This window comes from Triturus cristatus, chromosome 5_1 (assembly GCF_964204655.1).
Source record: "Triturus cristatus chromosome 5_1, aTriCri1.1, whole genome shotgun sequence".
Taxonomy (NCBI): Eukaryota; Metazoa; Chordata; class Amphibia; order Caudata; family Salamandridae; genus Triturus; species Triturus cristatus.
This window is the reverse complement of record NC_140587.1, coordinates 708,599,559-708,612,290: the sequence shown is the minus strand read 5'-3', so window position 1 is coordinate 708,612,290 and position 12,732 is coordinate 708,599,559. Positions and strand designations below refer to the sequence as shown.

The following is a 12,732-nucleotide window of genomic DNA, read 5'->3' as shown; positions in this document are numbered from 1 at the left end:
CACCATGTTTAGGGGACAGAGCACAAGCACTTTAGCACAGATTAGAAGTGATAAAGTGCACAGAGTCTTAAAGTCAGCAAACACAAGTACAGACAAATGTAGGGAGGAAGGCAAAAAGTTGGGGGAAGACCACCCTAAATCGGTCAGGTCCAAAAGTCACCTATATTCAAAAGAACACAGGTTTACAAGCGTCCCATGTGCAACACAGAAGTCAATTTATTTCCAGAAAAATGTCCACCGATTTAGGGAAACCTTTCACAATGTGAATGCACACAGCAATGACGTTCACAGATTTGATGATATTTTTATGGGCAGGGGCACAGGTTTGATTCCCTGGTTTAAATATGAAAAGGTAGTCTTTAGTTTTGAAAAAAGAAATTCATGTTGTTGGCTATGAAGCATTTTCATTTAACATACACGTCATTTGTGTGGTACATATGCTTTAAATTTTAAGGTTGTGACTGCTTTAGAGAAAAATTCGTTTGAACCTCTGTGGCATAACTCTTGGGCACAGGGGCAAATCATATTTCAAACAAATGTAATTAGAACAATCGCATTCAAACAGATGATTTTAAGAACTTGCAGTTCCAAACAAATGGACATGCCTCCACATGTCAGGTTCTGCTAATAGATTGTTTGCTTTTTGGGAGGATTAGGGATCAGATCTCAGGTGAAACAAACCCAGGTTCAAATAGATTAATTGGTAGTGGCAAGGGTGAAACATGGCGTGTCAAACAAAAAAAAGTCATGCAATAACATTTTTGATATTTCTAAAACGGTTGTCAATATTATTGCTGGCGGAGTGTGAGATTCTTCACAGCTGTGGTTAGACCAATCTGCTAGGTATTTGAGATGCTATTAATTTCAAAATAATTAGGCCATTCCGTCTGGTTCCTGCAAGCCCCGCTCTTATATTACTCTTAGAGTTTCATATCTACGTACAACTATTTAAGCCATGTAACATGGGTGTAAGGTTTCTCTATGGGGTCGTCCAGTGCAGAACCAATGCTACTTTCTATTGAAAGAGACACCTAAAAAGGCACAGCTCTAAAAGTGGGCAAAGTCCCCCTTACATGATTCAATCCACCTAACTGATCTGGATGCCACTTCTAATATTTAATTATATTAACTTAACCTATTGTGCCTATGCATGTTTTCATCACTGTCAGAAGCCCTGGTCATGTGTGGTAGCATACCTTGCCCAAGAGTGCATGGTCAGACTTCATTGACGGCCTGGAGTGAGATGAAGCCCCAGTCACTATTCTAGCATCCCAAACCCATCACTCATTGAGGAATCACTTTGTATAGTGTTTGACACTGCAAGGGGTAAGTCTATCTTGAGTCTCTAAAAGAACCACAACTTGCCTATGGTCTCAGTCATGCGATCCTGTGTTGAATGAGAAGTGACACACGAAGGCTGTTACAGGGGGGAGGAGCAGGGGCTGTTTTCTTCAGAACCTGCTCTTTGCAGAACCTCACTGCCATTTCATTTATATATCACATGATATACTCGTGATGAGGTAGGAGACATAAATCACCACTAGATAGCAGCATAAACTGGTGCTACCTCAAAATATGTCCAAGTACACTGTTGTCCTTTTTAGGTCTCGCCTAGGCAGGGCTTGTGCGGTCTCCTCGAGACATGCTGTATTTAGGATATAAATGTTTCAACCGGATTCAATTGGGAAGGCAGATATAAGTGCATGTATACATCATCACAAGGCGGAAGCAAAAAACGGGGAGACTCCCAATATTCTTTCAAAAGTGCTCATGGCATCATATATTAAAATTCACAGTTTATACAGAACTGTTATAACTGCACTGTGGGCATAAATTGCGAAGGCAACCCAAGGGAACTTTGTGCACGTTTGCTCATAAAGAAGTGTGTATTTTGGGGCAAGGTGTCACTCTAGAGCGGAGGTTCCTATGTTGAATGTGTTTGGTGATTTTTTTGCTGATGAAGTGCGGCCCCATTCCATGTATCGCTTTGTGGGTGATACAAAGCAGTTTGAATGTGGATCTTCTGGCAACCGGTAACCAATGCAGGGCTTTCAAGGAAGGGGAGATGTGGGGAGATATGTTCTTGCGGTTTGATAAGCAAATAGTAGTCTGGTATCCGAGTTCTGAATCCATTGTTGTCTTTTCATAGTCGTTAAAGGTGATCCCTGGTAGAGGCTATTGGCGTAATCGAGTTTGGACAGAACAAGGGAGATGGTAGCTTGGACCTTGTGTGGAAATCCCACATGGGGGAAGATTCATCACAGAGTTTTTATAGTAACAAAGCTTGATCTTGCTAGTTTGTCCACTTGGGCATTCATCGATAGTTTAGACTCCATGGTCATCCAGAGGTTAATTACTTCCTTCAATACTGAAGGCAGTGATCCCAGTTCATCAGTCCAGGCGGCAAGCGGGTCATAATGTTTCCAATCGTCACACATGAGTATTTCCGTTTTGAAAACATTCAATTTGAGATGGCTCCAAGTCATCCATTGATCCACAGCTCTGAGACAACTGAAAATTGGCGAGTTTCCAATGTCTTTGGGGCATTCCAGTTGAAGGAGTATTTGTGTGTCATCTGCATAGTTATAGCATATGAGGTGAAATTGATTGATCAGTACGGGTAATGACTTCATGTAGATGTTGAAAAGCATGGGCGAGATGATAGAGCCTTGAGGGACCCCAGCTTTTTTGTAGTACGGTTTGGACGAGAAAGTTGAGGTATGGATGACATTAGTTCTGTTTTGAAGGTAGGACGTGATCCAGTCTAAAGCAGTCCCTGCTATGCTGGCTTCGTAGAGTCTTTGTTTAAGAAAGACATGGTCAACCATCTCAAAGGCAGCCGAGAGGAGTAGCACAGCAACACTTTTGCCGTCAACTGTGTTCTTCAGGTCATCCCAGATGGCAAGGAGAGAAGATTCTGTGCCTCTTCCCGGACGGAATCTTGTTTGGAAGTCTGAAAGTATGGTCTTGTCTTCAATGAATTGTGATGTCTTGAACGTTTGTGCTGGTCACAGGTTAGAAGGGCTGCCAGCAGGCCTGCTTGCTTTGACCAGGTCAATAAAATCATTGGGTAAATGTGTTGGAAGGAACGGAGAGGCTGAGTTAGAGTATTCTTGTGAAGTTATGACTAAATCATTTTTGCATATATTAACTCCCCCAGGTCTCCCCTAGGTGTTCCAGGGGTGGGGTCCCTAACAAAAGAGGTTTATTAAACACTGGTGAGGGAGAAATTGCACATTTCATTTTTCCCCACTGAGGATAGATGGCCTCAAATGCCAACATGGCAATGTCTTATGGATGCATAATTAATGCTAGGAGATTAATCAAATATCCTTCAAGGAAATCCCAGAATGGTATTGATAAATCCAACAGATTGCCCTTGTTGAATTTATCATAACTTGTACACAAAATAAGTTATAAAGCTTACTTTCATACAAGCCAAAATCCAGGCTTCCTGTAGTCTTTTTCCTGATTGTTCAGAGTTAACAGGATTAGCCAGGCTGCTTTGATGAAGTTATAAGTGGCTCACCAGGGTACAGGTTCTGCTGGAGAGGGTTCTGTTACACAGGAATGCCAGAACAGGGGGGACGGATCGTAAAGCATGAGGCCTCAAAGGAGGAACAGGACAGTCAGGGAATGCCAGGGCCTCTAACCCCCAAATCCTCTGACCCAGCCAGATAGCAAGCTTAAGGAAGCAATCTGAAGATGGTAGAGGAGGTCAGCTATGGAAATAAGTCACAATTGAGGTGGATTAAGTTAGTTCTTGCTCGTCTGCTGAGATTTCAGCCATCATGAATTTTGGGGGAATGGTGTTTTCTGGGACATGAATATGCAACACTTTAGAGGAAGCTGTATTGCTCTGGGTTGTTATCCTGCACCTCATTGGGCAGGAGTGTTCTCCTGCTTGATCCAGAGAACACAGAATAAATAAGTGAGAGGTGCATAGCCACTCAGTCCTGCTGCATGAAACTACAAGAAGAAGGATGATTGTCCTGATGGAATCCTGATTTGCACACAATGGCCTGTCTGGCGAAGACTGCGCATGCTGCACTATCTGAGACTACAGCTGTGAGGACTTTGCTTGGCTTCAAGAAGGAGTAAGGAGTGGACTCCCTGCAGCTACAGGTTAACAGAGCTAAACTGACCCTTCTCCAGCCAGAGTCCCCCTTCCTGGAGTGCATCCAGTGGAGTTTTAAGGGGTTGACCAAGTGTATTGTGGGAGCTTAAGTCCAGCCCTGCCAAGGACCATCTAAATGATTCCAGACCTTTGGATTTGAGTTTTGGACACTTGGAACCCACCGGGAGACGTTCTGGAAAGACCTCCAGAAGTTTGGGAAACTTTTTGGAAAAGCTCCATAAGTGGACTGACTCGACCGCGAGGGCGAAGCCAGCCACCTTCAACCGCGCGCAGCCTAGATTCCAGGTTTGTCCCGCTGAAGAGCTCCAGAGGTCCGACTTGCAGGGTTTGACCGGAAGCTCGGGAGAGGTCCCTCACCGAATACAGACTGGTGGAGAGCGTCAAGGGACCCCGGCAGAAAAAGCCCCAGAAATGTTTCTAAGTTTGAAGGTAAACTTTTGACCAAGGCCTCCCCATGGGGTATCCGAGCAGGGCTCCAGCACGGTCTGCCTCAAACTTTGATTTTGTCCCGGTCACGGCTGGCCAGATGTCCAGAAATTATAATACATATATACACAAGCTGGAAATCCATGGTTCTTCAGAGGATGTTAGCAGTCAAAGGTAAACAGATCTTGAGATACAGGGTAAACAAGACAACTCCCAGCCTAAATTCTGCTATCCGCATGGTACAATGCAGAGTCCACTCTGATATGTGTATGAGACAGCATTATAACAAATGCCGAGTGATATCCTCATTCTCATCCCCCTAAACCTGTAAAACATTGATCTCCGTGTTAAAGGCCAGGAAGTCAAGGAGTAGTTTCAGACATTTTTGAAGGTGTTGATGAAGGGGAATGTGTATGCATGTTCCAATGGCAGGTCCTCCACACACTAACCAGTCATAAACAACTAAGGTGTGCTGTTCTGTAGATCCACCAAAATTACACCGATGCCAATGGAATCCTGCACAGTCACAATGGCATCATTTAATGTATGCACTGACCCTCACCCACGGAAGTGACATACTTTATCAGCGGGCCCCTCTTTGGGGCTCTTTGCCGGAGATTCTTCTAGTCACTATGGTTGTTGTTGGCCAGACACTAGCTTGAAGCCCTTCACTAAATTCCGGAGGGAGTGTGGTAGATTGCGGAGGTGATTATACTAAAATTGGCTATGGATGGCCTAAATGCCAGAATTGTTATATCAAAGGAAACTCATGCCAAGATTACAATTATCTGTGAAGCAATAGGAGGGAGATAATAAACCCCAGGTTCAGTGAAAACATCCACATGTTTCTTACCTAATGTGTTCGGATGAGTCAGCAGCTAATCTTCCTGACTGGTATTTAGTGCCCTAGTGCACCCTGAGTTTGATGTATTAGTGAGCATTTTTATTTATCCTACTGCTGGTGCATGTAGTCATACCTATTGTGGTAGTAGTTGAAGAGTTCTCACATTGGAGTTCTTGAGCCCAAATGACCTGTTTTCCCAGATATATGGGCTCCTTAAAGTGCCTTGGAGCCACTTGCCAATATAGCAGTATTTCCTTCCTAGAGAAGCGTTGCCTATTCACCTATTCGCTCCATGGGTCTCTGTAGGCATAACCAACCAGCCAGCCGCTGATGCAGAGTAGGTGCTACCGAACCGGCACCCAACGCAACCATACTAGGGTGCGGGACATCAGCCAGGACTAGCCGAGGAACACTATTCCCCCATTTTTTAGGGTACTTCTTGTATGTAGGACAATCTACGAATCGAGATTTCAACCACCATAGCATAAGTAGTAGCCATGTGGTTCATCCTTTAGTACCTATATTTCCAGTGGGTTACCTTCCTCTTTGGAACCCCACCGCTCGTGTGCACCATCACACCTCACTCTAGGTCCTGAAGAAACGCCACTGATCCAGCAGTGGACATTTAAAGCGTGAAACATGTCGACCTTCTAGCAGTTACTTGGGCACATTAAGCCCCACAGTAACCCACTAACCCGTGTGGTTTTTTACTCTACCAAGGGTACCACGCTATTAAAGTCTCCCAGTGGATACCCTTAGGTATTTTAATATCTTTACATATTTTCACAGCACGTACTTCACTCCCTGCACTCTAGGTTCTAGCCCGCATACCCGAACTCACCTGTCGGCTTTTCTCTTAAAAGATCTCCGTGAAAGTAACCCTTTCAATAGGTGTCCCGTCGGGCATTGCAGCGCTGGCCCGATGAGGCGCATAAGCCCAGTGATGAAACATGACTCCCTTCGGGAAGTGTGAGGGCTAACAAAAGAGGCAAGACCTTACCCTCCCCTTCGGGACTAGTTCCTTGAGACCGGGGATGCACATCTGCCTCTCTCTTCTTTTTTCCTAAATCTCTCCCTCTCTCTCCTATTCTCCCCTTTTGATGAGTGGGTGATAATACACACCCTACTCTTGGAACAGTGTCCCCCCTTGTTATATTTCTATTTGTGGAGCACGGACACTGGGCCTTAATAGGCTCCTGGTCCCCCCGCCCTCTTCATTTTTGACCTGGCATAACCAACACCTCACACAGTCCTAGCTAGCATATACATAAGGCTATACATAGAGCTCGCCTCTATGTTGACAAGTTGATCATTCTGCCTTTGGCGTCACAGATCAGTTTGATGGCACATTATCTCCTTACGCAGAGAACAATTGCAGCCAAAAAGGAATTCCACTAATTTAAGTGCGTCCAAGTTGGTGACAAACAGTTCTTTGACAGGGTCAGCTTTTATTTGCAGCTTCATTATCACAAGGTAACAGTTTTAAGGCACTGCTACATAATGACATGAGAAACTCTGGGTAGCTCGTAGCAACAGTGGCTCTTATTCTGATCGCAATAATTAGCTACTCAAGATTGGATTATGTCAATTCAATGTATCTGGGTTTGATGGTAAACTAATGCAACAGACTTCAGAAAATTCAGATTGCTTTACTTATGCTAGATAAACCAGCTCTACCACCAGAAACTGCCATGGGTAAAAGCAAATCCATGTACACACTCAAATATATATTGTTTGATACATAAAAGGGTGCTCAATGTAGGTGGTGATTAAACCCTGAAAAGGAATATACCACTCTGCTCTCGGTGACACTTTTTGCCTAGTAGCCTTGTATTGCCTCACAGATCCCACAGTAAGATTTTCTTGATAGGGTGAATATAGCTTCTGTGTCTTTCCTACGTCTATTCAGAATTACAAGCATTGTAAAATCCAATTTTTCACATAAAAAGTGATTCCCTAGTAAACTGCGGATATATTCAATATTCAAAATATATCCCACAGTAAATTCAGCTGTGATATTATAAAAATTGCACATATTGACTGAATACCTCATCACTAGGTGTGGAAATCATTGATTTAGAAATACCTCTTACAATACCTTTAGTGAAGTTCTAATGACCAGTTACTGTTGGCAATATAGTAATAATGTTGGTGAACACTGCATTTGATCATTACTACCAGCAGTAAAAAATACTAGCAGCTAAACACATCATTGCACTGTTGCCATTCCTTGTAGCTAAACTAATGCCACCAGGAGTGAATGTTTTTGCTAATGTTAAATAACCCGCAGCTGAGAAATGGTGGGTGAGTTACAGGGCAGAAACAGGAACAGTGAGCAAAGAGAAACGCGTGTTTCTCGTTATATAGATGTTCTGCCTTGTTGTAAATTAAGCTCAAAGCTGGTCAGATTCTGAGACCAATATTATGTGTCTGCATTTCTTCCATTAGTGGGGATTGCTGCAAGTAATGAATGTATTGCCAGTTGCACCTCAGAAGCCTGGAGTTAGCCATTGAAGGGGTTATCCATGATAAGACATGTAATGGACAGTATTTTACAGAAGGTGATAGTTACAAACTTCCATTAATATGATTCATACAGCTCATTTAGTCATAAGAATAACGGATTCCAAGAGGTACACGAAAGCAAATTACACAATTGTAGAAAGTGAAATTATAAAATTACAACTATATCCAAGAAGTAAACCACATCTTTGTAGACCTACTTACCAAATTTGAAGTTTCATTGTTGTATCATCTATTGTGACGGTTTTTACCTTAAAATCAATACCTAGGAAAAATAAATATAAATAAACTTTCTGTTCGCACAGACACGCATTTCCGATTCATACATATTTATGTGAATTACAATTTTTCATGAAATCTTGTCCTAAATTAAAAAATTGCTGATACAGAATCAAAGCGTGTTCTTCTGATGAATACAGTGGAATCATATCAGCTGGCAATAACTTGCTAATATTAATACTAATAATGATAACATATTAATCAAGCTATTTGAGGTAGTAGCAATCGTATAAATACTTTATATAAAATACAATAATTCTCACATAACAATCACACATAAGAAAAACCGACACACAGTTTGCAAGAATGTTGTGGTTTGAATGTATTAATAATGTGAAGGTGATTTCTAGGATTACCAGCTTCTTCAACAGAACTCAGGCAATCGTGATGCCCAGTCCTGAAATACTGTTGCGCTCGACGAGAAAAAGGCATCTGGTCCAAAGATTGAAAGTCTGCCACACAGAGACAGGACACTTTTTTCCCCATGTTGAACATTCCTCCATGTGACAATATCCAACGGAAGCCGCACAAGACCATCTCGGGTAAACATGTATTTGTGCATTAGCTGCAAACACTTCAGCGTGTAACATAAAAGAAGACTTGAGTCCCAGCTGTAAAGCACATGGCAAGTCGCATAACTTGACTTAGAAATGAGGGAAAATAAAATTGGCCTCACTAGACTTTTTGATCACTAAAGACCTGAACACATATTTAAAAGCATGATGTGGAACTAGAGGACTAGAAAATGCATGATCATGCCCTAAACAGACCAACCAGCTCATTCAAATGGGAGCTGAATCTCTATAAAGCCCTTTCAAACATATTAGAAAAATACAGTTCAATAAAAAAGAAACACTGATGAAATCATCAACATACAGTGTCAAGTTAAAAACTGTAGCAATAAAATAGTATTAATTTTCAAAACAGCAATGTCCTTCAAGTAGTAACTTCAAGCCCAATCCTGCATGCGATTAAAATTATTAGAAGCTACCTTTGCGATTACAGATACTAGGAACTAAGCAGGGCCTATGATCTTCCAATGTTTTGAGCATGAAGACATAATAAACAAATAAACTGGGCCACTGCAAACACCACGACCGATCTTGTGTTACTTTTACATATTCTCAGTTAGTTAATGCGATCAATCAGCCCCAAAGCCCGACACATTGATACACTCCACCTAGATGTCAATCTAGAATATGCCCTGCAGAAGAATAAGAAATGCTTATCTGATTTATCCGTAGAACAACAAGCTGGGCAAAGGTTCGACTTGTCAGTAAACAAGGTCTATAGTGATGTATGGAAGAACACCATAATGGAACTTCAGGTAAAGGGAACACGCCCAAGGCGGGTTAATATAATCCAGGACATACTCAAATTCAAATATATGTTGAAGCATAAAAAGCGTTTTGGTCTTGCTACCTGTAGAATCAGAAGACTCACTGAGTGTAATGAAGTTTTACCAGTACGCCCGCTGGACAGCACCGTTAGCATTGATATGGATGGCTGAGGAGGTGCTCCATAGACCACCCAATCCCAAACTGTTAAAGGCCTGCTTAATATACACCAGCCTAGGGCATTGTATATGAATCTTTTAGGGCTAAGATCTCACTTACGGCTTCTCTGTATGGTTTTAAAGACTCTGTGGACCATACCCGAAGCCAATACATTAGAGGTAACAGTATCACCTCTTCTGTAATAGGCTCAAGGGCAAGGTTCAATCAGTGGCAGAGTTGGAGTGCTGAGCCCAAGACAAGCAACAGACCGTATAAAGTTATTTTCAACCACGCCAAGAAGTGAACAGTTCCAGTAACCCCACAACTTAGCACAGTATCTACCGGTGTTCTTGACCTGGGCGTTTCAGATCTGAATCATGGAGGAGAACGAGTAAGATAGGGCTCTAATGGCAAACCTCACAATGGTATATACTCTATGATTGATTAGTGAATGGATCATTTGGATTTGGGGGCTTCAAGACTCGTTATTCGACTATCTGATCCCCGAATAGGTGAATTCTAATACTCTCCCTAGCAGAGCATAATCTAGTCCAATATTACCGTCCAATCTCTTCTTTTCAAGTGTAAACCATCAATTTCATCTTTAGGGCATTTATCTTTAGTCCATAGGAGTCACAAAATATGTAAAAACCTAGCCATGTGTGTCTGGAGGCCAATGCAAGTTTTGGAGAGCAGCAAGGTGTCATCAGCAAAAAACAAGAGTGGCAGGATTTGCATGCCAAGGATGGAGAATCATTAACACAATTTAGCACATAATCTATACAATTGTTTATATGCAACAGAAAAAAAGGTAGGGGCCAAAATGCAGACTTTGCAAACTCTTTTAGTTTCATCGGTCCTGTCCATCAGTGACTTGTTTGTTCCCCACTGGATCCCGCATAGCTCCTCTCATGTTCCTCTCATGGAATCACATAAATATATTCAACAAATTGCCCAGGTGGTTCAAGGAGGACCTCCCACAATCTTACCCTTGGGACTAGATCGAATGCCGCTCATAAAACGATAAAAGAAACAAAAAGTGTACAGCCTCCAACGTCTACAGTCTTCTATTGGCTATAAGAAGTCTAAAGGCCTGGTCTATGGCTCCAGTTTGTGACCTAAATCTAGATTGGAGAGGGGAAATTACATTATTATCCCTATTCAAGATGTTAGTTGCCCAAAGACTTGCTTTCAGAAAATGTTCTGCGAGTTGTCTAGTAGGCTTATAGGGCAGTAGTTGCTTGGGAGATTACAACACACTTGGATTGGCACAATTTCCGTGCCTTACCATGTAGATGGCATGGGTGCACCTGCAGCTATTGCGTTAGAGACGATATTAATATATGGCACCCAAATGGAAATGTTAGAACAAAACATACTGGAAGGAAATATAAGCGTGGGGCCTTCCCCTGCCTTTGGTAGCAAATTACAGCCGAAGTTTTCCCATCTAAAAATGATGTGGCGGGCTCCTGTAAAGGGGACCTACTGTGTGTCTATCAAAAAAGGTGCCCAACTCTTGGGCAACTGGATGGGATTGTGGTAAGGTGATATGAAGTGTTCTTCTTATTCACTGGGCTGAATAACAGACTCAAGTTGTTTAACACAGTCTTAGGCTCACTGTCTGTCAGAATGTTTTTGAGTCATTCTCAAATGAGGCCTCTAGATGATCAACCAAAATTGATTGTTCCCACATTGCCTTAGCCAATTTAATAGCCTCCAATTATGCTGCTCTTAACTCTTTAATAGCTGTCTTATTGCCTAGCTATAGGGTGGTTACTTAATTACTCCTTGCCTCTCTTCAGGTATCGGAAAACCATTCCTGAGATTTGGGGTTCTTGACGACCTGATTGATCAATTATAATTGTTAAAGCAGTGGATCATCTTTTGACTTCTATGGACCCCCACTTAATCATTACTGGAATCGGGGACACCCACTAAGTCATTATTGGAATCATAGGACCCTAGCCTAAGCAATTTTGATTATTTGAACCGCAAAACAATAAACTGGAATATAAAAACAAGCATTCATGAAATAAATACACAAATTATTAAATAGTTAATTAAAATCACAAACAAATATAAACAACAAAGATTCAATTTTAATTGGAAGGTTGGGACTTTTTTAAAATTCAATTGAGACCACCCATTGACGGTACTAAATTCTGTTTGATGCACTTTCACTGCCCTTATAAATCAATCTGAGGATACCAACTGAATTTTTGGCATTCATTTTCAAATTCCTTTACATTTACAGAACATATACAAATTCTATTTTGATTCTTTATTTATATACACCTTATTAATCTGTTGATAGTATTTAATGTTTCTAAGAAGCAGTGGACCCCATTAGTACGAGTGACGGACCCCAAGGAGTCCCTGCACAACAGGTTAAGAGCCGCTTGTGTAGATTGCTAAAGGTCTTAAATTTGTTTCACTCAGCAATGGGAAGTTGGGGCGTTAGACAGCTCCTCCACTGTAAGAATATGGATGACCTTTGAGTGGTATTAAGATGTGCATGGAGTGACGTACAAATATAACACCTAAACTATGCAAACCATTGCATCATTTAGTCAGGATATTGGTTTGGTGTGAAAGGGAATTCTCATTTCAGATGGTGATCAAAAAGATATCAAAGGTACTTGTATTGCAAACATTACATTGATTCTACGGTCACCAGTATGCCAAGATCCATTGAAGGTGCAAACTCCAAATATATTCACCTTTGTCTTTCTTTCCAATTTTTATTTCTAAGGCAGTCACAGTGTAAAACTCAAAGCATTAAAAAAAATGTTTACATTTTTGGAATGCTGGGTGTAAACTAGAATTATCATGTTTTTAGAAGTCCAAAGTTGGAGGATAAGAGTGAATGCCTGAGGCGAGAGTCTAGGTCTCTAATATTTTAAATACAGCAATGCAAGAAGGTACCATGGTCAAAGACCCGAGTTGGTGCTTGGCCAAAAATGGTAACAACTCTTTAGAAGCGAAATAGGATTAACATACTCCAAAGTTGCATTTCACCATTATGC

General features: G+C 41.6%; 1 protein-coding gene across 1 annotated transcript in view; it reads right to left on the bottom strand.

Moving 5' to 3' along the window:
- The window catches only part of LOC146831392 (ras-related protein Rab-10-like), a 129,672-nt gene that overhangs the window by 92,120 nt on the left and 24,820 nt on the right, over nt 1-12,732 (bottom strand). Inside the window, exon 2 of the mRNA XM_085605690.1 lies at nt 8,136-8,196. Within this exon, the coding sequence (XP_085461816.1) occupies nt 8,136-8,196 (61 nt within the window). The remainder of the gene's footprint in view (nt 1-8,135; nt 8,197-12,732) is intronic.